The sequence below is a fragment of the Scleropages formosus genome, chromosome 20 (genome assembly GCF_900964775.1).
Source record: "Scleropages formosus chromosome 20, fSclFor1.1, whole genome shotgun sequence".
NCBI lineage: Eukaryota > Metazoa > Chordata > Actinopteri > Osteoglossiformes > Osteoglossidae > Scleropages > Scleropages formosus.
In genome coordinates this window covers 25728296-25752079 of record NC_041825.1, presented here as the reverse complement: position 1 = coordinate 25752079, position 23784 = coordinate 25728296, and the positions used below count along the sequence as shown (strand labels likewise).

The 23784-nt window shown below is 42.2% G+C and overlaps 1 protein-coding gene across 6 annotated transcripts in view; it reads left to right on the top strand.

Moving 5' to 3' along the window:
* Positions 1 to 23784, top strand: part of LOC108927504 (venom factor-like) — a 39796-nt gene that overhangs the window by 8981 nt on the left and 7031 nt on the right. For 3 of the 6 annotated variants that reach the window (XM_018740860.2, XM_018740859.2, XM_018740861.2), the window contains 27 exons: positions 1962 to 2077; positions 3022 to 3171; positions 3766 to 3981; positions 4148 to 4348; positions 5468 to 5629; positions 5926 to 6055; positions 7610 to 7675; positions 8033 to 8341; positions 8607 to 8772; positions 9307 to 9392; positions 10072 to 10211; positions 10408 to 10617; positions 10885 to 10951; positions 11228 to 11314; positions 11503 to 11706; positions 12216 to 12291; positions 12518 to 12677; positions 12988 to 13098; positions 13474 to 13624; positions 14141 to 14304; positions 14521 to 14676; positions 16541 to 16600; positions 16748 to 16841; positions 17060 to 17111; positions 17430 to 17517; positions 22470 to 22559; positions 23059 to 23164. In XM_018740860.2, coding sequence (XP_018596376.2) covers positions 1962 to 2077; positions 3022 to 3171; positions 3766 to 3981; positions 4148 to 4348; positions 5468 to 5629; positions 5926 to 6055; positions 7610 to 7675; positions 8033 to 8341; positions 8607 to 8772; positions 9307 to 9392; positions 10072 to 10211; positions 10408 to 10617; positions 10885 to 10951; positions 11228 to 11314; positions 11503 to 11706; positions 12216 to 12291; positions 12518 to 12677; positions 12988 to 13098; positions 13474 to 13624; positions 14141 to 14304; positions 14521 to 14676; positions 16541 to 16600; positions 16748 to 16841; positions 17060 to 17111; positions 17430 to 17517; positions 22470 to 22559; positions 23059 to 23164 — 3618 coding nt within the window. Of the gene's footprint in view, positions 1 to 1961; positions 2078 to 3021; positions 3172 to 3765; positions 3982 to 4147; positions 4349 to 5467; positions 5630 to 5925; positions 6056 to 7609; positions 7676 to 8032; positions 8342 to 8606; positions 8773 to 9306; positions 9393 to 10071; positions 10212 to 10407; positions 10618 to 10884; positions 10952 to 11227; positions 11315 to 11502; positions 11707 to 12215; positions 12292 to 12517; positions 12678 to 12987; positions 13099 to 13473; positions 13625 to 14140; positions 14305 to 14520; positions 14677 to 16540; positions 16601 to 16747; positions 16842 to 17049; positions 17112 to 17429; positions 17518 to 22469; positions 22560 to 23058; positions 23165 to 23784 lie in introns of those variants that run through there. The other 3 variants (XM_018740862.2, XM_018740864.2, XM_018740863.2) reach the window with 3 other exon arrangements.

Below are 23784 nucleotides of genomic sequence, written 5' to 3'. Positions count from 1 at the left end.
GCCAGGGTAATGGACGAGTCCCCCTCCGAGTCCCTGGCCTCAGCTTCCTCTACGGAAGGCGTGTCGGAGGGATTGAGGAGATCCTCAAAGTACTCCTTCCAACGCCCGAGGACATCCTCAGGTGAGGTCAGCAGCACACCACTTCCACTGTAAACAGTGTTGGCGGAACACTGCTTCCCCCCTCTGAGTCGCTGGACGGTTTGCCAGAATCTCTTTGAGGCTGACCAAAAGTCTTCCTCCATGGCCTCACCGAACTCCTCCCAGGCCCGAGTTTTTGCCGCGGCGACTGCCAGAGCCGCGCTCCATCTGGCCCGCCGGTACCTGTCAGCTGCTTCAGGAGTCCCATGAGCCACCCAGGCCCGATAGAACTTCTTCTTCAGCTTGACGGCATCCCTTACCTCCGGTGTCCATCACCGTGTTCAGGGATTGCCGCCGCGACAGGCGCCGGAGACCTTATGGCCGCAGCTCCGAACCGCCGCCCCGACAATGGAGGTGTGGAACATAGTCCATTCGGACTCAATGTCCCCAGTCTCCCTCGGGACCTGGTTGAAGCTCTGTCGGAGGTGGGAGTTGAAGACCTCTCTGACAGGGGCCTCTGCCAAATGTTCCCAACAGATCCTCACTATGCGTTTGGGCCTGCCAGGTCTGTCCAGCTTTTTCCCCCGCCATCGAATCCAACTCACCACCAGGTGGTGATCAGTTGACAGCTCAGCCCCTCTCTTCACCCGAGTGTCCAAGACATATGGCCGAAGGTCAGAAGAAACGACTACAAAGTCGATCATCGACCTCCGACCTAGGGTGTCCTGGTGCCAAGTGTACTGATGGACACTCTTATGCATGAACATAGTATTTGTTATGGATAAACCGCGACTAGCACAGAAATCCAATAACAACTCACCGCTCGGGTTCAGATCAGGGAGGCCGTTCCTCCCAATCACGCCCCTCCAGGTATCACTGTCGCTGCCCACGTGGGCGTTAAAGTCCCCCAGTAGAACGACAGAGTCCCCAGTGGGAGCGCTTTCCAGCACGTCCCCCAGGGACTCTAAAAAGGCCGGGTACTCTACACTGCCGCTAGGTGCATAAGCACAAACGACAGTGAGAGACCGTTCCCTGACCCGAAGGCGTAGGGAGACGACCCTCTCGTTCACCGGGTAGACTCCAACACATGGCAGCTGAACTGGGGGGCTATTAATAAGCCCACACCCGCCCGCCGCCTCTCACCCTGGGCAACGCCAGAATAGTGGAGAGTCCACCCCTGGTCGAGAAGAGTGGTTCCAGAACCCAAGCTGTGAGTGGAAGTGAGCCCGACTATATCTAGATGATATCTCTCAACCTCCTGCACTAGCTCAGGCTCCTTCCCCGCCAGTGAGGTGACATTCCAAGTCCCAAAAGCCAGAGTTGGCGCCCGAGGTTTGGGTTGGCCGGGCACTCGGCCCCGACCACTGCCCAAATCACAATGCACCGGCCCCTTACGGCCTCTCCAGCAGGTGGTGAGCCCACCGAAGAGTGGCTCCACGTCTTGGCTTCGAGCTGAGCCCGGCCAGGCCCCGTGGGCATAGACCTGGCCACCAGGCGCTCGCATGCGAGCGCCTCCACCAGGCCTGGCTCCAGAGTGGAGCCCCGTTGACCCCATACCGGGCGGGGTGAATGAGAGCCTTGATTTTATAGTCATAAGGGGGTTTTGAACCGTGCTTTGTCTCGTCTGTCACCCAGGACCTGTTTGCCGTGGGAGGCCCTACCAGGGGCATATAGCCCCAGGCAACATAGCTCCTGAGATCATTCAGGCACTCAAACCCCTCCACCACGTTAAGGTGGCGGTTCGCGGAGGGGTGATTGATTTACATTATGAATTTAAATCATGTCATGATTTAAATTAAACATTTCTTTTTTTAAAGCATGTGTGAGCTTAATATAAAACTCATTTGTCTTTTGTTTGGTACCTCCGGCATTGTCCTACTCAGGTAGCGACCTTGTGGAGGCTGAGATGTCTGGCATTAAGATTGTGGAGTCTCCATTCCTAATCACTTTCAGAGGCACTCCCCGGTACTTCAAGCCTGGTCTCCCCTTTGACATGATGGTAGTACAACCTCTCTTTTTCTTGCTTTCTCTTTCCTACACTGGGCAAGCCTGTATTCTTTCTATTTTTAAGATTGCTTCATTGTCTATATACTTCAAAAAATTTTGCTTACTCAACATGCTACAGATCTTTAACTAGGTATGTACTGTATGTACAACACACTGTATACATACATATTAACATTATATACTACATTACTCCACTTTATACACTATCAGTCAGCAGTTTGAGTACACATCAGCAATACTTGCATGAGATGAATTGGACAGATGAGTGAAAGCAAAGCAACCCACTAGTGTTTTACTGGGACATCTGGGATGTTCTGGAGAAGAGCTGGGAAGACATGACGCCTCATTTCCTGATCATACTTGTTTTCTGATCAAATTCATAGGGAATAAAACCTAGTTTCCAACATGTGTATTAGAACTTCTGACTGTTACTGTAGTTTCATACAATTCACCCAAGGCAACAGGTTTAAAAGTGGTTGGAGCTCTTTCCTTGCAATGGAAAAGTCCTGAGTTTGAATCACCACTCCTGCTGTAGTACTGCCTTGCTGAGGTACTTACCTTAAACCAATACAGTAAATATTGCTTAGCTCTATAAACGCGTATATAATTGGAAGTAGCTCAGCACACAAACCTAACATTGGACAAAGGTGTCAGGCTAAATAAATAACATTCCAAGTGTTTAATTCTGCGATGTTACAGTAGTTACCACTCTGAAATTAACTACCACTCTGAATGTTCAAAACATCTTTTAGATTTAACTTATTCAACTTCAACCACATTGTTGCCTAATATTTACAAGATTAAAGAAACTGATGTTTAAGGTCTGTTCATTGCAAAAATTATTTCAAACACTGTGGAGGTTTGCTGTGCCTTATTGTGCCTTTCTTGTGCCTTATCATTGCTTTACTGTGCCTATATCTTCCTGAAACCCACCAGGTCCAGGTAACCCACCAGGATGGCTCATTGGCTCCCAATATCCCATTCCAGTTGCGCTTGCAGTCTGAATCTGTTACTGTGAGCACACACAGGGGAGTTAGCAGGGTATCTTTGAACATGCCGCCAGACACACAACCTCAGACTATAACAGTGAGTGTCATTTGCCATATGTATGTTGTGTTATGTTTTCCAGAAATACAGAGAACTGGTATAAAGGGTGGCATGGTGCCCAGCGAGTAGCACTGATGTCTCACAGAGCCTGGGTGGTGTGAGAGGATGTGGGTTCAATCCCTGCTCAGCCTGTGTGAACTTTGCATGTTCTCCCTGTGTCTGTGTGGGTTTCCTCTGGGTGCTCTGGTTTCCTCCCACAGTCCAAAGATATGCTGTTCAGGTTGCCCCATACTTTGTGAGTGAGAGAAAAAGAGAGAGTGTGTGTGTGTGTGTGTTCCACTGATGTATGGATGACTGGCCCATTGTAAGTAGTGTATTTAGCAGTGTAGGTCACTTTGGTGCGTAAGGTGTGTGGACTGATAAAACTACATAGTATCCATTGGAAGTCACTCTGGAGAAAAGCATCTGCTAAATAAATAGCTGTAAAATCTGAGGGGTGGAATCTTGCTGAGGTTTGAAATTTATTTGCTTCTTATTTTGATTTTATAATGGTACAATTTCCATGGAATTTGATACATTCTTAGCCCTAACTGTGACATGTCACCAACGGCTTTGCTCTTTTTTTTATGGCAGGCTGAGACAACAAAACATGATCTGAAAGCAGAGCACCAGGCAAAAGGTCGTCTGTTGGTGCACCCTTATGTGTCTTTCAGCAACACGGCTCAAAATTACCTGTACATTTCAACGGGCACTAAACGTGTTTCAGCAGGGGAGCACATCAACTTAGAGTTCCATCTCAAAAATAGCATTGAAACACACAAGGACATCATTAAACATTTGACCTACCTGGTGAGTTATGAACACAGATGCTGATTTAAGAATGAACACAGTAGAAAGGAAATATCATCCCTTATTTTTGGCTACATTATTTGATTAAAAAACTCTTTTGCCACTAGTCTCATTCTCTTGCTTTCCTTTGCCCTTTTTGTATGCAAACAATATGCTCTGTCTTTAGGTGATTAACAAAGGCAAGATTATTGCTGCAGACCGTGTGCTGATGAATGGCCAACGAGTTACAAGCTTTTCTTTAGCCATCACCCCAGAGATGATCCCCTCCTTCAGGATTGTAGCATTCTACATACTCCCATGGCTAGGGACGTCGGAAGTGGTTGCTGATTCTGTCTGGCTGGACGTAGAAGATACCTGCATGGGCACGGCATGTTTCACTGAGCAGAGTGATGCACTTAGCCTTTGACAGAATGTTACTGTGTCAGCCTGCTGTGCTTAGCAATGCCATGTGTGATCAGTTTTTTTGTAATATTTCTTTAATTTTAATTAATTAATTTTGTTTTTGGGGGTGCGGTGGCACAGCGGGTTAGGCCTGTGCCTGCTCTCTGGTGGGTCTGGGATTCGAGTCTCGTTTGGGGTGCCTTGTGGCGGACTGGCGTCCTGTCCTGGGTATGTCCCCTCCCCCACCAGCCTTGTGCCCTGTGTTGCTGGCTTAGGCCTCCATGACCCTGCTTGGGACAAGCGGTTTTAGTGTGTGTGTATGTGTGATTATTGATAGTGGGGCAGCACAAGGGTACAGCAAGTACTGGTGTATGTGTATTTTATTTTTTTAATTTTTGTGACCTTTGCATATCCATTCATATGAATTTTATTATATTTATTTCTATATTCAGGCATGCATGAAGCAGGAGTAATGTGGTCGCTGTACCGGACTGTAGTGGTGAAGGGGGAGCTGAGCCATAAGACAAAGCTCTCGATTTACCAGTCGATCTATGTCCCTACCCTTGCCTATGGTTGTAAACTCTGGGTAATGACCCAAAGAATAAGATCGTGAATCCAAGCAGCTGAAATGAGTTTTCTCTGCAGGATGTTGGGACTCACTCTCTGTGATAGGGTGAGGAGTTCGGACATCCGGAAGGAACTCAGAGTAGAGCCGCTACTCCTCCACGTTGAGAGGAGCCAGTTGAGGTGGTTTGGGCATCTGATAAGGATGCTTCCTGGGCGCCTCCCTTTGGAGGTATATCAGGCACGGCCAACTGGGTCGAGGCCTTGAGATCGGCCCAGGACCTTCTGAAGGGATTATAGCTCACAGCTGGCCTGGGAGCGGCCGGGGACTCCCCAGGCTGAACTGGAGGAAGTTGCGGGGGACCAGGGCGGCTAGGCCTCTGCTCTCCCTGTTGCTACTACGACCCTAGTAGGACAAGCGGGAAAGAAAATGGATGGATGGACCGATGGGATTATTTTCACCCACACTGTGCAGTTTGTTTTTAAAGTAACAAAATGTAAAATATTGTCAAAAACTTTCTCATTATGATCTTGTTTACAGCTCAGAGTTGGTAAGGCTGACGGTAGCAGACAAGCTACATATCGACCTGGGGAGAGCTTCCGCTTCCAGGTTAGAGGTGACCCTGGAAGTAGGGTGAGCCTGCTAGCAGTGGACAATGCTGTGTTCCTGCTGAACAACAGACACCGGCTGACTCAAAGCAAGGTAGGAACACTTCCCCTGAAATACTGTAGATGCCTCATCTATTTTTTCTTTATCTTTCAAAATTTGTCACTTTGAGGAGATTACAAAAAACTAGAAACACTACTTAGGTAATGTATTGAAACTTACATATAATGCAAAAAAGTTTGTTATTAATGGTACTTGTATTTTAGATGTGTATGGTCTAGATGCGCACACAACTACGGCTTTGAATGATTCCTCCAGGCATAAGATCCTGCTGACAGATCTTCTCCACTCCCCTTTGTTTACTTGCATCACCTGGTTTCTGTGTTTTTCAGCTCTGGCGTGTTGTGGAGAGTGCTGACATTAGTTGCACCCCTGGAAGTGGCCGAGACAGTGTGGGAGTTTTTGATGACGCCGGTCTGATGTTCCACTCCAACAATGCCATGGTCACAGAGGCAAGACAAAGTATGCTGGGCAAAATCTGTCACAGTGTCCACACACTTCAGACAGCTCAATTTTGCTTCTCTTCTGTTGCAATGTTCCAAAGGCCATGTTTGTAGTTTTTTTTTTTTTTATTAATTCCCTCTGTGTTTGCTTGTCATGAGATAAAGCTCTCAGAATCTTTTTTCAAAGGCCAACATTGTATTTGCACTCTGCCTATGGCTGATTTGTAAAGAGGACAGAAATTCCAGTAGCTAAAAAGTTCAGAGTGGGTATTTTCCTGAGTTAATCAATGCGTTTGCTTAGATTTTCCAGGGACGCACACTTTGAATGTTTGCTGGAACTTTGCTCAGTTCAGACACCAAAGTAAATACCAGACTTGAAAAACACAAACCCAATATATGTAATTCATGGTCTTTGGATGAATCTGCATTTATCTTTAACTATTGCATGGTACCTACTGCGTGAAAACCCCAGTTTAACTAAATTTCTTCACTTTGGCCCTCAAAAACTTTGACAGTCAAAAAACCGACATTGTGTTCAGATTTTTCCTCACTCTTGTTAAATTAACTGCTTGTCCAAGTCAGGGCTGCAATGGCAACCCCAAAGGCTGAGGGTTCAAGGCTAGCCAAGATCAAACAGACATTTGCACCTCAGTATACTTCCTGTAAAATATAGTTAGATTTCAAAACATGTTATCACAGTAATACTAATGCTAAATATTTGTATGTTTCATTCACCATTGCCAGTATTACAGGTGATGCATTCCTTACTGTCTGCGAATCTGTAAATTGCGAGATTAATTCAGCTTGTACATACCTACACCTGTAAATTCATGAAAAATACAAATGATAAATACAAAAATGTCAAGCATCCATTGTATACTTACAGCAGTTGACCAATTTATACAATAGGATATTTTTTACTTTAGCAGTTCTCCCAAAGTGCCTTGTTTCAGGACTCTGAAGAAAGATTCAGTTCAATGTAATTCAATTTATTTTTATAGAGCACTTTTCTCACGCAGTGACACAGAGGACTGAACAGAAGAATAAGACAAATAGATATTTGGCTATTTATTTATTTATTTATTTATTTATTTATTTATTTTTATTTTTATAGAACGCTCTTCTCACGCAGTGACACAAAGTGCTTTAACACAGGCATACAGCAAGAAAAATTGATACAAACAAAGAAGACCGTCAACTGATGGCTACCATAATGAAGAACTATTTATTAAATTACTACAGTATACACGCAATTAAAGCTATAAGTATGACTACTGTCCATGGAAAAAAGGAACAAAAACTCCCAACCTTAAGGCAATTAAGAAAAAAAAAAACCTCTGGGCATCCAGTTGCTAGGGGCTGCCCACCCCTCCTGGGCATTCTAGATTAAAAAAAAGACTTTTAAGTCAATTTACAACTAATAATAACATTCAAATCTAGGAGCCTAGGTAAAAGCTAAAACATTAAACATCTACGCTGCCTTTCTACAACAAATTCTACGTAGTGCAGATGGAAGTGCATATGCCTTGAATAAAACTTCTTTATGGATATTAAATGTGGTTTCCACCTGCAGGTCTGCAGTGCCTAAAGCAGGCCAGGAAGCGTTCTGTGAGGATGTTACAGAACAAAGTTGAACTTGGTGAGTAACTCTAAACTAGGACACATGGCAAGCTAATGTGTCATGGGTGCTCAGTTTTGTTGTTACTTTCATAGGTACGAGATTAACAACATCAAAAGAATTTATTATATACTTCTGAGTATGTATTATTTAGCAATTTTCAAGGATACATTATTTTGCTGAAAGGACTACTAAATAATTAGGAGCACAGCAAAACTAATGGAGATAATGGCTGATGGGATTCATAAATTTTGCTTTTTTTCTGTCAAAGTTGAGAGCACAGAAACTTAGTTTGAATAAAGATTTTTTATCAGTACGCGTACCTGTTTTTACAAAAATAAGCAATGTCATTTGGATTTTACTCTTCTGCCCTGCTAGAGGACCAGTACAAAGACCGGTTCCTACGCAAGTGCTGTCAGGATGGGCTGAGGGAGATCCCAATGGATTACTCCTGCATTCGCCGATCCCACTACATCTCAGAGGGCTGGGAGTGTGTCCAGGCCTTCCTGTACTGTTGTTCTCAGTACCGAGGGGAGCCGGGCCACCTTCCAACTCCAGTGACTACCAGAGCAACCACTACAGCGATCCCCATCTCTCAGTGGGATCCCAGAATTCACATTTTGCAGTCTCGAGTCATGCTGGCTTCCAAACAATTTATGGTAGCATCAGGCAGGAGAGAAGATCTGGGTAATTTGAGAAAAGTGATGAAAAATAGATTGGGCATCAGCGTGTGTCAAAATGTAAATGTAAAATTACTAATTGATCTCTTACTCATTTACTTTAAGTGCAGAAAAAAATGTGTTGCTTTTTTAAGTAAATGTGGTATCTCTTTTTATCTGTACAGATAAGCCTCATATGAAGATTAAGAAGTGGCCCAATGGTTGAACACTGTTTCATGCGGCTGCGCTGCAAAATCCTATCTGATCATCTCTTCCTTTTATAAATCTTTCAGAAACACATTCCTCTAGCAAAGCAGTTTCAACTGTAGAAGACTACGAGGAGGAAGAAGATGACATGGTTAACGAGCGTGATGTCTATGTACGGTCAAAGTTCTTTGAAACCTGGCTGTGGAATGAGATCAGTCTACCAGACACCCCAGGGGCTGGAGAAAAAAACGGGTAGGGCAACTAATCTCTTAAGCAATGACAAGTCTCAGAGACAAATAAAAATATTCACTTTTTAAATTCACATATTTTCTGTATTTGAGCTGTTTTGAGCTTTATGAATAAAAACATGGAATTCAGATGCATACTGATACTGCAGAAAGTACTGCAAATAGTTAATAGTTTTTTTAAATGCTTTTAAAGAGCTGCATGATACTTTTCCTTGTGTAAAGCAGATAGTGAATAAAGACTTAGCTGGTTCCAGTCCAAAGACTGATTTTGCTTTTGCACAGTTCAAGCAAGACATTGCATTTTTCAAAAGTCACAAACAAATATTGCTCTGTATAAAGACAGATATGTATGTCTTGCAGGGTCAGCAACTGACAAGAGAAAATTAGAAAATGTTTAATTTCTTTTTTTGCTATTATGTTACTGAGTATCTATGCATATCTTCAGAAGGTTAGGAAGATAGCAGCAATGAATGAGAGGTGATGAGAGGATGAGGTTTTTCTTGTTTAAGTTTCCCTGCCTTCCTGGTGTTTTTTACAGACTGGTCTCATACACGGTGCAGTCTGTCCTTCCTGACTCGATCACAGAGTGGGGCATTCTGGCAATCAGCTCTTCTTTCACTAAAGGTGAACTCTCTCCAACAGTTTGATAGACGTCATGGGGCTTCCTGGGGCTTCCTGTGTTTGAAGGTCACTTAGCAAATGGGAGTCATGTAACTTACAAAGCAGAGAACCTGGGTTGTATTGCTTTTTTGTGAAAGATGTAAATAAATAAATAAATACACACACACACACACATTTTCAGAACCGCTTGTCCCATACGGGGTTGCAGGGAACCAGAGCCTAACCCGGCAACACAGGGCGTAAGGCCAGAGGGGGAGGGGACACACCCAGGACGGGACGCCAGTCCGTCGCAAGGCACCCCAAGCGGGACTCAAACCCCAGACCCACCGAAGAGCAGGACTGTGGTCCAACCCACTGCGCCACCGCACCCCCATAAATAAATAAAGAAAGAAAAAAAAAAATTTGTACTAATGGGGGGGCGTGGTGGCACAGCAGGTTTGGCTGGGCCCTGCTCTCTGGCAAAGTCTGGGGTTCAAGTCCTGCTTCAGGTGCCTTGTGACGGACTGGCGTCCCGTCCTGGGTGTGTCCCCTACCCCTCCAGCCTTATACCGTGTTGCTGAGTTATGCTCCGGTTCACTGCGACCCCGCTTGGGACAAGTGGGTTCAGTCAGTGTGTTTGTGTGTGTGTGTGTGTGTGTGTGTGTGTGTGATTTTGTATTAAACCCTTAATTTCACCCTTTAGGATTCTGTGTAGCAGAGCCATATAACATAATAGCCAAAAGGCACTTTTTTGTGGACCTGCGGCTGCCATACTCTGTGGCCCGAAATGAGCAAGTTGAAGTCAAAGCGATGCTCCACAATTACAGCGATGAGGACATGAAGGCAAGACAATGTCCAACACATATCTAAACCACTCCCCTCCATATACCAAAATCACATCATACATAAAACAGCATTATTGTTGAGTTCTTAAATAGAGTTTGGTAGCAAGTGTTAAAATTAAAAACATGTACCTGATTGAACATATTCACCAAGTCAATTTCAGTCACTAGATATTAGTTTGTTCTTTATCTTTCAGGTCATTGTCATCCTGTATAAGACTGTGGACATCTGCAGTGTGGCCTATATTGAGAATCATCAGCAGGAAGTGACTCTTCATGCCCAGTCTTCAAGAGTCATTCCATACATCATAGTTCCACTGAAAGCTGGGGAACTGGAATTAGAAGTCAAGGCCCTTGCTCGTGATTTCCGCGGACAGGATGGTGTGAGGAAGAGGTTACGTGTTCTGGTGAGTTCACTTTTCCTCAATGCTGGTAATTCCACTTTAGTTTGGATTATTGATTTGTTTACTCTGTCTAATTTATACTTAGATCAATCCCTGCAAGAAAACATTTGACACACAGGACAGATTCATCTTTAAATGAAACATCTTGCATCCACTGTAGAATGGTATTGACTGTTTTAGATGAATGTTCCATTAGAAAGGCTGGTAAATGCAGAGATTAAATGGCATTACCTTGGGATCACCCTTGTTCCCTGTGTTTTCTGCTTTCAGTTGGAGGGAGTACAAAAGACTAAAGTCCAAAGTTTTGTTTTGAACCCATTGCTCAGGGGGGACAAGGGTAAGAAGTTATTTTGTTTCATCACTTTTTCCAAAACATTTTCATTATTTTATAAGGCTTGGTTCCGTGGAAACCTCCAGTTTATCACATGTTTTAATCAGTAACAGGTTAAATGTAATGCAGTTGTTTTTAACATGTTTTTGCAGTATATGGTGTACATGACAAAGGGTTAAAACCAGTGTTCTGTGAAGTTCACAAACTTGTTTATTGTTTCTTAGATATTGGGTTTCTAGTCATCACAGGTGCTTCAGTTATCTCTTTCTAAAAACTTTTTAGATGGGAAACAAGTGATAAAGATTGACAATATTAAAGTGGATTCAGTGGTTCCAAACTCAGTTCCAGAGACTTACATCAATGTCAGAGGTAATGTCAGGTTTTTATAAAGAAAATTATTTGAAAAAGGTTATAAACTTAAAAGTGAAAAAAATGATTTTGCCCAATTCTGCTATCTGTGATGGGTCTTATTATGCAATATGTCCACAAAATGCTAAATAAAGCATTAGTGTTTGTTACATTAGCAATAAGATTTGCTTCTAAACTCTTCTTGATAGGCAGCGTACTAGCAGACACCATCGACAACTCAATCACTGATGATTCCCTGGCCTCCCTGCTGCGCATGCCTGGGGGATGTGTGGAGCAGAATCTTGCTAGCATGACATTACCCCTCATTGCCACACACTATCTTGACCGAGCACACCAGTGGGAGACTGTAGGAGTGCAGCGCCGCCTTGATGCAGTCAAATACATTCAGAAAGGTGAGAGGAGTCATGTGTCCACCATCTATTGTAGATATGGGATGGAGGAGACCACATTCCATTATTTAAATCTCTCTGTTGTTCCTCCTGGTTCACAAGCTTAGACATGAATCAATAGCTTTTCTGGAGTGTGTCAAACTAGAATAAATTTTGAATGTGATGTTCTCTTTTCTTAAAAGAAGCAGCGATTAAGTGGTAAGAAAGACATTTGTACCGGATTTTTTGGCTTCCTCATAGTGTTCTTATCATTTCACAAGTATAACCTCGGTGGTAGACAAGAACCTGGAACCATTATACGCTTCTTATAAGAATCCAAATCCAATAAATAATTTTTTCCTATCCAGCATAAACTGCTCACAAGGACATCCTGTGTTAGGTAATGCTGTCTGTGGACCTGTATATTTTTCTGTTCCCTGTTAAAGTGCTAGTTGTTCTGTCATAACCAGTTTGCTTTCATTGTTAATTCAAATTTAAAAAACAAATATTCTTCTTGATAATAATCTTTCCAGGTTATGAAAAACAGCTAATGTATTCCAAGAAGGACAATTCTTACCCACCATATCGGAATGTGGGAACAAGCACATGGTAATAACATTTACTGCCTTTGGGATGTTTTGCAAAAATAAATTATGGTCATTTGGTTGCATGTTAACTGTTTGCCAGGCTGAGTTCATGAATACTTTACCCAGTGCTGTTCAAAATTCCTCTTTTTCTGTTTATATTTAACAAATTTTTTTTTCTTACTTCATATTTGATTATGTTATTCTAAGACGTATATGGCCATCTTCATACCCTCAACTTTGCCTTTTAGGATCACCTCATATGTGGTGAAGGTGTTCTCCATGGCCCATCCTATCATATATGTGAATGAGAAGCACATTTGTGACCCTCTGCTATACTTGCTGAAGCAGAAGCAGTCTTCTGACGGAGCCTTCAGTGAAAACAACCCGGTCTATGCAGCTGCCATGACTGTAGGCTGAACCCTATTAGCTATGAACTAATAGCAAAGCCCATCCATAAGAACATTTAACTGAACATTGCATTTTTAGCTTTCTCTGCTTTTTGTAAAGCTAACTGTAACTAATCCATCTCACATCAAGAATGGTGTCACTACAAGACTTTTGTGAGGATCAGTAAAATACACTCAGTTAACAGTTTAAAGTTCAGGTTAGGATTGTCAGAGGTTGTATCAATGCTCTGAGAACAACTGGATAGTTAAAATGCCAAGTCTAAAACCCCTACCTTCACAGAATGAGGGACTCCGTCTTTTGTCAATTTTAGGGAGGCTTGCAAGGAGCAGAATCCAGTGCTACCCTTACTGCTTTCGTGCTGATAGCAATGTCAGAAGCTAAAGCTGTGGTGGAGTGCCAGGAACCTGGAATTGTATCAGAGGTAATAATTAATATCCTGAGCTGGGGAAAGGGAAAAGGGGCTTCTAGTATTCTCAAACTGAGCAGGTAACATGCTGAAATAAGAATAGCAATATGGAGCAGGCCATTGCAAAAATTGTCATGGATTGGAAAGTTTTTACTGCAGTCTAGGCATGACAATTAATACTTGTTGATATAGATACATTTCTTTTAAATTCATAATCAACAGGTTTATTTCATCAACAACCCCTGAGAATCTGTCATAGGTCTACATATGAGACTGTGATCCTGAGACTGAGCCACTTAATAGCTTAAAAAAGATATGCTTTCTGTGGCCAGACTGACGAAGACCATTTTGCTGATATTTGTGTCCTTCTGTGCCACATCCCCATGAAAGGAGCAAATGAGGAAAGCTGCAACTTACTTGAAGAATCAACTACCACGACTAAGAAGGCCATACTCTGTGGCTATAACTACCTATGCCCTTGCCCTAATGGGTGAAGACAGAAGCCTTTTGAGAGACCATTTGCAAAAGGCTGCATCTGCAGGTATTGCATACTAGGTGAATGAGAATGTCAATACCAGAATTAACTTAGTTCCCTTAGCTGGGGGATTTTAGTATACAGAGGGCAGTTCCTCAGCCTTATGATGTTCAAGATGCATGTCAGATCTTTCATTTGGAAAACCTATTACACATAATAATTTATAACATGCAGCACCAGTCAAAAGTGTGAGTACACCTGGGCAACCTGGGTAATACTTGTATGAGACAAGCTGGACAGAAAGATGAAAGCAAAGCAACCTATAACTATTCTAAATCTCTGAGAACTGCTGCAGAAGAACTGAGTAGAAATGTTGCATGATTTCCTGCTCAAATTTCTTATCTGGTTACGTTGTGAAACAAACTACTTTCCAGAAGGTGTACTCAGGCTTTTGACCGGTGGTGTTGTCATTTACCTGAACATTTATGGAAAAGTCAGTAGCTGTAAGGACCTTAAACAATGCTTCACCAGAGACCTTAAGGTTAGGGTTAGAAGTTTGATCCTACAAATTTTTGGCCACAGACAGGACCCACTGGCCAGATTCAGACAATCCTCTTTTCACCCTGGAGGCCACTGGCTATGCTTTGATGGCTCATTTGAAAATTGGTGAAACACAATTTGCAGGACAAATTTTCCAGTGGCTCAATGAGAGACGCAAAGTGGGAGGTAGCTATGGGTCCACACAGGTAGGATTTGGGAATTGAACTGAATATATTTGTCATGTTTTACATTGCTTGCTTTTTTGCCTGTACTTTTTGCAGTGGAAAGTGGAAAGCTATATTTCTCCAGATTAAGTCTGTCTACAATAGTTGTCTGCATGGCCTTGCACACAATCACAGAACATTATAGCATGGTCCACAGCCAAGGCTGTAACTGTATATATTCTGCATTTGCACCAATAGCCCACCATGGTGGTCCTGCAGGGTCTGTCAGACTACCTCATCCAGAACCCCCCTCCCCTGGATATGAAGTTAAATGTGGCCCTCAGCATGCCTGGGCGCAGAGACACACACTGGTCTTTCAGTTCCAAAACAGCATATATAGGAAGATCTGCTAAGGTTTGTCCTTTCAATCTACCCATTGTTCAGTTTTGTATATGCAATAGAGTTAATGTTTTTTCTAAATAATTGTTATAATTTTTAGCAATTTTATATAACACATATAACATGTAGTGGGGCGTGATGGCACAGCAGGCTTGGGCGGGTCCTGCTCTCTGGTGGGTCTGGGATGCCTTGTGATGGACTGGTGTCCCATCCTAGGTGTGCGTCCCCCCTCCAGCCTTCCGCCCTGTGTTGCCAGGTTAGGCTCCAGCTATCCGTGACCCCGCTCGGGACAAGCGGTTTCAGACAATACGTGTGTTATTATTATTATTATTATTATTATTATTATTATTATTATTAATTTTTATAGAGCGCTCTTCTCACGCAGTGACACAGAGCGCTTTAACACAGGCATACAGCAAGAAAAATTGATACAAACAAAGAAGACAGTCAACTAATGGCTACCATAATGAAGAACTTATTATAGGGCTATAAGTATACCTACTGGCCACTGGGGAAAGGAACAAAAACTCCCAACTGAAGGCTGAGGGAGAAAAAAACCTCTGGGGGTCCATGAGCCAGTGGTTGCCCACCCCTCCTGAGCATTCTAGAAAGTAACAATTTGTAAGCCAGTGTTTAACAAGTAATTGTAATGTTGGCAAATGGCATCTTGGATTCCCAGCTCAGCATGGAACGTCTCGATCGTCATGGCAGATGGACATCATCCTCTGTCAGCACGGGATTCGTCTGTCACCACTGACCGGCCTCCTCAGGTCTTATGTAGCGAGGTAGTGCTCAACGAGAAGATAGGACAGAGTTAGTAATTTGTTACTTAAGTAAATTTAAAATGCATTTTTGTAAAGGTGATAAAATAAACAACCAAGGCAGGTGGAATTACATTACGAGGTGGAATGCCTGAGTGAACATATAAGTCTTAAGTTGGGATTTGAAAACAGAAACAGACGGGGCGTTTCTGACAGTAACTGGTAGACTATTCCACAGTTTAGGTGCTCTCTAACTAAAGACGCGACCTCCTACTGAGGTTTTATTGATCGCAGGTACTTTAAGGAAACCTGCATCTAATGAACGAAGATATCGTCCTGGGATAAAAAATTAATGATCTCACAAAGGTAAGCCGGAACAATGCCATGTATTGCCTTATAGGTCAAAAGTAGGATTTTATAATCAACTTTACAAGAGACCGGGAGCTAATGCAAGGATTTAAGTATCGGTGTTATATGGTCGTACTTCCTAGTTCTAGTAACAATTCTCACAGCAGCATTATGTACCAACTGTAGCCTGGATACAGTCTGGTACGGACAACCCGACAATAAAGCATTACAGTAATCCAGCCTGCTGGAGACAAAGCATGAACCAGTTTCTCAGAATCCCATCTACAAAGGAATCGCCGCATTTTAGCTATGCTCCTTAATTGAAGGAAGCACGACAAATGACAGCTTCCCATCCAGCAGGACACCCAAATCCTTGACACAATCCAGACGCTTGAAGGTAATACCATTTGTTGTAAAGATTGGTGTGATTATGTCAAGAGTTTTGGCATCACCACCCACCACAAGTACCTCTGTTTTACTGGCATTTAGAGATTAAAAAATTTTTACTCATCCATAATTTTATACTGGTAAAACAATTAGCTGACGACACCACATGTGTTGGATCATCAGGCTTGAACGATACATAAAGCTGTGTGTCATCGGCATACGAATGGAAATTAACATTGGTGTTAATGGAATTGAAATGGAAATTAACGTGTGTGTGTGTGTGTGTGTATATATCATGTTATATAGCATATATGGTTCCTCAACTTCACTTCATTCAAGTCAAATCCTATTGTGTCTTCTTATGATATTCATTCATTACATAGGCAACAATAGACCAGACATTTACAGTGGAGGCTTCAGGGACAGGTCAAGGCATCTTGGAGGTATGTTGGCATTTCACAAAAGAGATGGAGTCTAATAGGTGCCTGACCATCATGTTTCAAAGAGGTTTTTAATATACCTGATCTGATATATTTCACTGTTCTGTTGGAGGTAAGCAGAACTAATTTCTTTTTGTCTTCCTTACAAAGGTTGTGACCATCTACAATGAGCTGCCTCATGTTGAAAATAAGGGGAACTGCAAGCACTTTGACTTGGAGGTTTCAATAAAACAAGTCACAAATCGTAAATACTGCATTATTTGCTTTTATAAATTTGTGTACTGTGCAGCAGGGTGGGCTAATGTCTAAGCGGTGGGTCTGAATGTGTGAAATGAGATACAAGAAAAGATTTATAGCAAAAAGATAGGATGATGCTTGAGTCTTTGCATGCCTTTACATACCTGTATATAGTAAAATGAAATTATTTTACTGTTGTACATGACTGTATCTAGCTCCTTGCAGGAAAACCATCAGAAGACACTGAGAGGTACTACAGACTTGATATCAGCATAAGGTAAGTTTCCAGAAATTATTATTACAGAACTACAAAGCTGTAGTACTTCTTTGTGGTTATCATTCCTCTTCATTCACAAATATAATCACCCTTCAGTCATGCACTGCTATGTGAGTGTTGAACTGCATAAAGTTGCAGTATAGTTTGTACCATACTAATACTTGACATCCTTTTATGAAAGATTTGTTTTCTTCTTTACAAGATCTTTGCTCTTATCAACTGTCTCTAATTTGTGGAGCTGTGTCCTTGAGCCAGAACATCCAGTAAAATGGTGCTCATAGTTGACCTCACCTGTTTCACTACACGTCCCTGTCACAGGTCACTAGGACCAAGTGAAATAAGAATGGCAATTTTGGATGTTACCCTACCCACTGGCTTTGTTCCAAAAACCGAAGACCTTGAAAAGGTGAAACTTTTTGTTATTGCAAAATGAGCTTCAACAGGTCTCATTATTTTCTAATTATAATTATTTTGGTTCCACAGGATAATTGCTCAGTGCACACTGCAGAACAAATGACCAGAGCCAATAATAATGAATAATCCATCCATCCATCTAATTTCAACAATTGCTTGTCTTGAGATTCTCACAGTGAACTGAGGCCTATGCTATAACCATTATGTGCAAGGCTGAGGCAGATGTACACCCTGGAAGGGATGCCAGTCCATCACAGGGTAGCCACAGACATACACCCATTCATACACTAAAGGTAATTAAGGAATCACCAATTCACTTGAACAGCATGTCTTTGGACTGTGGGTGTAAACCAGAGCACCTAGAGGAAACCCATGCAGACACAGGGAGAACATGTAAACCCCACTGCAAGTGAGTAGGGATTGAATCCACATTTTCTCACCCCACCCAGGGACTGTATGGAAATAACAATACATGCTGTACCCTCGTCTGCCCCAATATCAATAATCTCACACACACACACACACACACACACACACACACACACACACACACACACACACACACCACTTGTCCCAAACAGGGTTGCAGCGAACCGGAGCCTAACCCAGGAACACAGGGTAGAAGGCTGGAGGGGGAGGGACACACCCACAACGGGATGCCAGTCTGTCACAAGGCACCCCCCTCAAACCCCAGACTTGCCAGAGAGCAGGACCTGGCCAAGCCCGCTGCGCCACCACATCCCCAGTCTCAATAATCAGAATCAGAACAAGCTTTATTGCCAAGTATGTTCACACAATTTGTCTTGGTGACAGAAACTTCCACAGCACAGACAGAATGACAGTGACAAGACACAGATGGAGAAGATAGAATATGTGAATGAAGGATAAAAAATATATAAAAATATAAAGTACACAATATACAAAAAATAGTCAGTAGACATATGTATGTACACACACACACACACATTTTCAGAACCGCTTGTCCCATACGGGGTCACGGGGAACCGGAGCCTACCCGGTAACACAGGGCGCAAGGCCGGAGGGGGAGGGGACACACCCAGGACGGGTATGTATGTACATCATGTATGTTCTATACAAATTCCAGGTGAATGTGAGTAAGACATATGATGTGATAAATAGATATAATTATAAATATAAATAGCGTTGTGTATTGCACTGGTTTACTCTCTAGGGGGGATTTAGCTGTTCATGAGGTAGATGGCCTGAGGAAAGAAACTTTTCTTGTGCCTGGCTGTCCTGGTGCTCAGTGCTCTGTGGCGCCGGCCAGATGGCAAAGGTTCAAAGAGGAAGTGGCCTGAATGTGAGGGGTCTAGAATGATTTTACTAGCCCTTTTACTGACTCTGGACGAGTGCAATTCTTGGAGAGCTGGGGGGGTGTGCCGATGATTCTTCCAGCAGTCCGAACTATCTGTTGTAATCTTCTGATGTCTGATTTCCTAGCTGAGCCGAACCAGACAGTTATAGAAGTGCAGAGGACAGACTCGATGACTGTGGAGTAGAATTGCATCAGTAGCTCCTGTGGCAGGTTGAACTTCCTCAGCTGACGAAAGAAGTACAAACTCTGCTGGGCCTTCTTCACAATGGAGTCTATGTGGAACTCCCACTTCAGGTCCTGTGAGATGGTAATGCCCAGGAACCTGAATGACTCCACTGTTGCCACAGTGCTGTTCATGATGGTGAGTGGGGATAATGCTGAGGTGTTTCTCCTAAAGTCCACAGTCATCTCCACTGTTTTGAGTGTATTCAGCTCCAGGTTGCTATCACTGCACCAGACAGCCAGCTCTTTAACCTCCTGTCTGTAAGCAGACTCGTCACCATCCCGGATGAGGCCAGTGAGTGTGGTGTCATCTGCGAACTTCAGGAGCTTGACAGAGGGGTCTTTTGCGGTGCATAATGGAATAAATAATTTTATCAACTCATAGTTTTCCAAAATAGTTGCATTTAAATTTTGGATTTAAATTTGTAAAGAGAACAGCATGTCGCGTAGTGGTTATAACTGGTGCCTTTGGTCTTGGAGGACCAAGGTTTAAATCCTACCTCCTGCTGCAGTATCTTGGTATAAGTAACATATGCTGGATTACTGCAAGAAATATTACCCAGATGAATAATTGGCGTCAGTGATACAAATAAATGTGAACGTAAATCCCAATGCTGAAAGACATCATATGTATAAGCATTTACTTTCTTGGCTTGTACAAGAACTCCCTTTAGTGACTAACTTCTACTGTATATTGTTACATATACTGTACATTAGAGTCATGATATTCAATTCAATTCAATTCAATTTATTTTTAATAGAGCGCTCTTCTCCCACAATGACACAGAACGCTTTAACACAGTCATAAGGCAAGAAAAACAAATACATCTGATAAAGAAACAAAGACGACAGTTGACTACAGACTATCATAATATAATCCTTTTATAGAGTTATAAGTATACCTTCTGGCCACAGAGGAAGGTAACAAAAACTCCCAACTGAAAATCGAGGGAGATATAACCTCTGGGGGTCCAAGAACCAGTGGCAGCCCACCCCTCCTGGGCATTCTAGATTAAAACAGAATTCTAAGCCAATTTACAAGTATTAATGATATTGTTCCAGTATGGTAGCTTGAATTACCAGCTCAGCATGGTATGTCTTGTCCATGATGGCAGTTGGTCATCACCTTCAGTTGGCATGGGGTGCATCTGACCACTGGCCGGCCTCCTCATGTTTTATTTAGGGACACAATGCTCAACATGAAGAAATAGTTAGTAATTTGTAACTTAAACAAATAAATTTAATTTGCATTGCTACAGAGATTGGAAAAAAACGAACACAGCCAAGTGGAATTACAGTTCAAGGTGGAATGCCTGAGTAAGTCTTTACTCTGGATTTGAAGACTAAGACAGACAGGGCATTTCTGACAGTAACTGGTACAGTGTTCCGCAGTTTAGGTGCTCTTTAATTAAAGGTGCTACCTCCTACTGAGGTCTTATTGATCAAACCTACTTTAAAAGTACTTTAAGGTAACCTGCATCCAATGAACGAAGATATCGTGCTGGGATACATGAATCAATAATCTCACAAAAGTAAGCTGGAGTAATGCCATGTACTGCCTTATAGGTCAAAAATAGGATTTTATAATCGACTCTAAATGTGACCGGCAGCAAATACAATGATTTAAGTATTGGCCTTACGATGGATTGGCATCCCGTCCTGGGTGTGTCCCCTCCCCCTCCAGGCCTGCCCCCGTGTTGCCAGGTTACTCTCCGGCTTGCTGCGACCCTGCTTGGGACAAGCGGTTTCAGACAATGTGTGTGTGTGTGTGTGTGTGTGTGTGTGTGTGTGTGTGTGTGTGTGTGTGTGTGTGTCTGTATCTTAACTGAAGAAAGCACGACTTAAATCATTTACATGAGATACAGATGACAGCTTTCCATCCAACAGGACACCCAAATCCTTGACTGAATCTGTATGCTTGAAACTAATACCATTTATGGTAAAGTTTGGTGTGAATGTGTCGAGAGTTTTGGCATCACCACCCACCATAAGTCCATAAGTTTGTTTTACTGGCATTTAGAGATAAAAAATTTTTACTCATCCATAATTTTATGTTGGTAAAAAATTAGCTAAAGACACAACATGTGATGGATCATCAGGCTTAAACGAAACATATGGCTGTGTGTCATCAGCATATGAATGGAAATTCACATTGTGTTTGCGAATAATGTCACCCAGTGGTAACATATGCAGTGAGGACAGTAATGGACTCAACACAGAGCCCTGTGGCACACCATATTGAACCGTAGTTGAGATAGAGGGGGTGCAGTCATCAGATATCAGTACAAATTATTCACAGTTAGCTAAATACGAGTCAAACCACTTCAGGACAAATCCCCTTAGTCCAACCAGATTTTCAAGTCTACTCAGTAGGATACTAAGGTCCACAGTATCAAATGCAGCACTCAAGTCCAGTAACGTAAGAATAAAGATTCCACACCAGACCAGCATCAGAAGAGATTAGGATATTACTACACATGTGAGCGCCGCTTCAGTGCTGTGACCAGTGTGGAAACCAGACTGAAATTTCTCAAATATATTGTGATGATTAAGAGGGGGGTGTGATGGTACATTGGGTTTGCCCTGTGCCTGCTTTCTGGTGGGTCTGGGGTTCGAGTCCTGCTTAGGGTGTCTTGTGACAGACTAGCATCCATTCCTGGGTGTATTCCCCTCCTCCACCAGTCTTACGCCCTGTGTTGCCAGGTTAGGCTCTGGCTCGTTCTGACCCTGCTTGGGACAAGCGGTTTCAGACGGTGTGTGTGTGTGTGTGATGATTAAGATATTTTACAATCTGGGAAGGTACAGTGTTTTCTAAAATTTTGGATAAAAATGGTACATCCGAAATGGGTCTATAATTACATGGGTTATTATAATCCGGATCCGATTTCTTTAGTAAGGGTCTAATAACGGCAATTTTAAAAGCTTTCGGAACACAGCCATTAAGCAACAACGTATTAACAGTATTGACAATATCTTCTGCAATAACAGAAACTGCGGCTAATTAAATAAGTAATTTAGTGGGGTTAATTATAATTTATCAATATATACAGTTGATAGACTCAATATATCGTATATATATGTATATACAAAGTATAATGTATACTGTATTTTTAACACATTTTCTTAACCTTGACCCAGTGATAATTTCACCCAAAACTAAAATGTTTACTTTTCATTTTTACTGTATCAATTTTGATTTAAAAGCTTTGCTAGGGCCCCTACCTAAGGCCCTACACAGACCTAAATGAAAGTTTCTGGTCAGAAGTCAGTTTCCCCAACCATTATGGTACCTTCCATAACATTCATTTCAAATTTTCATTTTTATTTTTATCATTCGTCCTAATTAACTTGTGAATGTAGTTTTGTGTGCCTTTGTGTCTCTCCAGCTGACAAACTCAGTGGACCGGTACATTAACAACTTTGAGATTGTCGATGGCCTTAGTGACCAGGGCTCCCTCATCATCCACCTCTTTAAGGTAAGAATGGATACTATCTACATTTAGTCTTGAAGTCTTGCAGCATGTGGTGATACACTCTGAAACAGGTCCATGCAGCAGGCCTGCAGGAGAAAGATTGATGGCCCATAGTTGTTCATCATATTGTTCATGTTCAGTCACTGTGTGTGTGTAAAGCTTTAGCATTCTCATTTTCAATACTGTTTTAATTAAAAAAAACATTCATATATTTAACATATATTTATACTGAAGATTAACCTGAAAATGCAAGTAACACGCTGAAACAAGATTAAAATGAAATCTGAGCCAATATAGAGGAGGCATTATTAAAGACACTAACATTTTATCTGAGCATATTAAAGCACAAAAAGCTGAAAATCATTAAAATGAAAGATTGCATAAACATTAAAGTTCAGCAGATGAAAGTCAAAATGAACAATAACAGCTAAACAAACAAGTTACCCCATTCATTTAAAACTCCAAAAGACTTAAAAGTAGTAAACAGTTATTTCTTTTACAGGTATCAAACACAGAAAGAGAGACAATATCTTTTGGGTTACTACAAAAATTCAATGTGGGTCTTATCCAGCCATCCTCTGTCACTGTCTACGAGTATTACAGCGCAGGTAGGTATGGTGCTGATGTTTATGCTTTGGTTGCCAAAGTCTGGGTCACAGATATTTGGATAACCACACCTGGTTAACCTTGAGGAATATTTAGTAATTTTTTAGACAGGTGTCTACCTGTTAATATCACCTGAAGTAATGGAAAGTGGGGGGTGTGGTGGCTCAGTGGGGTGGACCGGGTCCTGCTCTCCGGTGGGTCTGGGGTTCGAGTCCCGCTTGGGGTGCCTTGTGACAGACTGGTGTCCCGTCCTGGGTGTGTCCCTTCAGCCTTACACCCTGAGTTGCTGGGTTAGGCTCCGGTTCCCCGCGACCCCCTATGGAACAAGCGGTTCAGAAAGTGTGTGTGTAATGGAAAGTGAAAGAAAAGGGTGGGTAAAATAATTTTGTGGGTACAATGCAAAGAGAATTCATAGAAACTGGATTTCTGTCTTTGAAGAATTTTGGATTTTAAAAGAATTTTGAAAATTGGATTCAATTTTGGATTTTGAATTGCTTTCAAAAACACACAATGTGTATATAAAATTGAAAACAAGACTTAAAAATAATATTACATTTCTGAGTACTAATCAACAACTTACCAAGTATTTACCAACACTATAAAACCATAGCTTCATGAAATG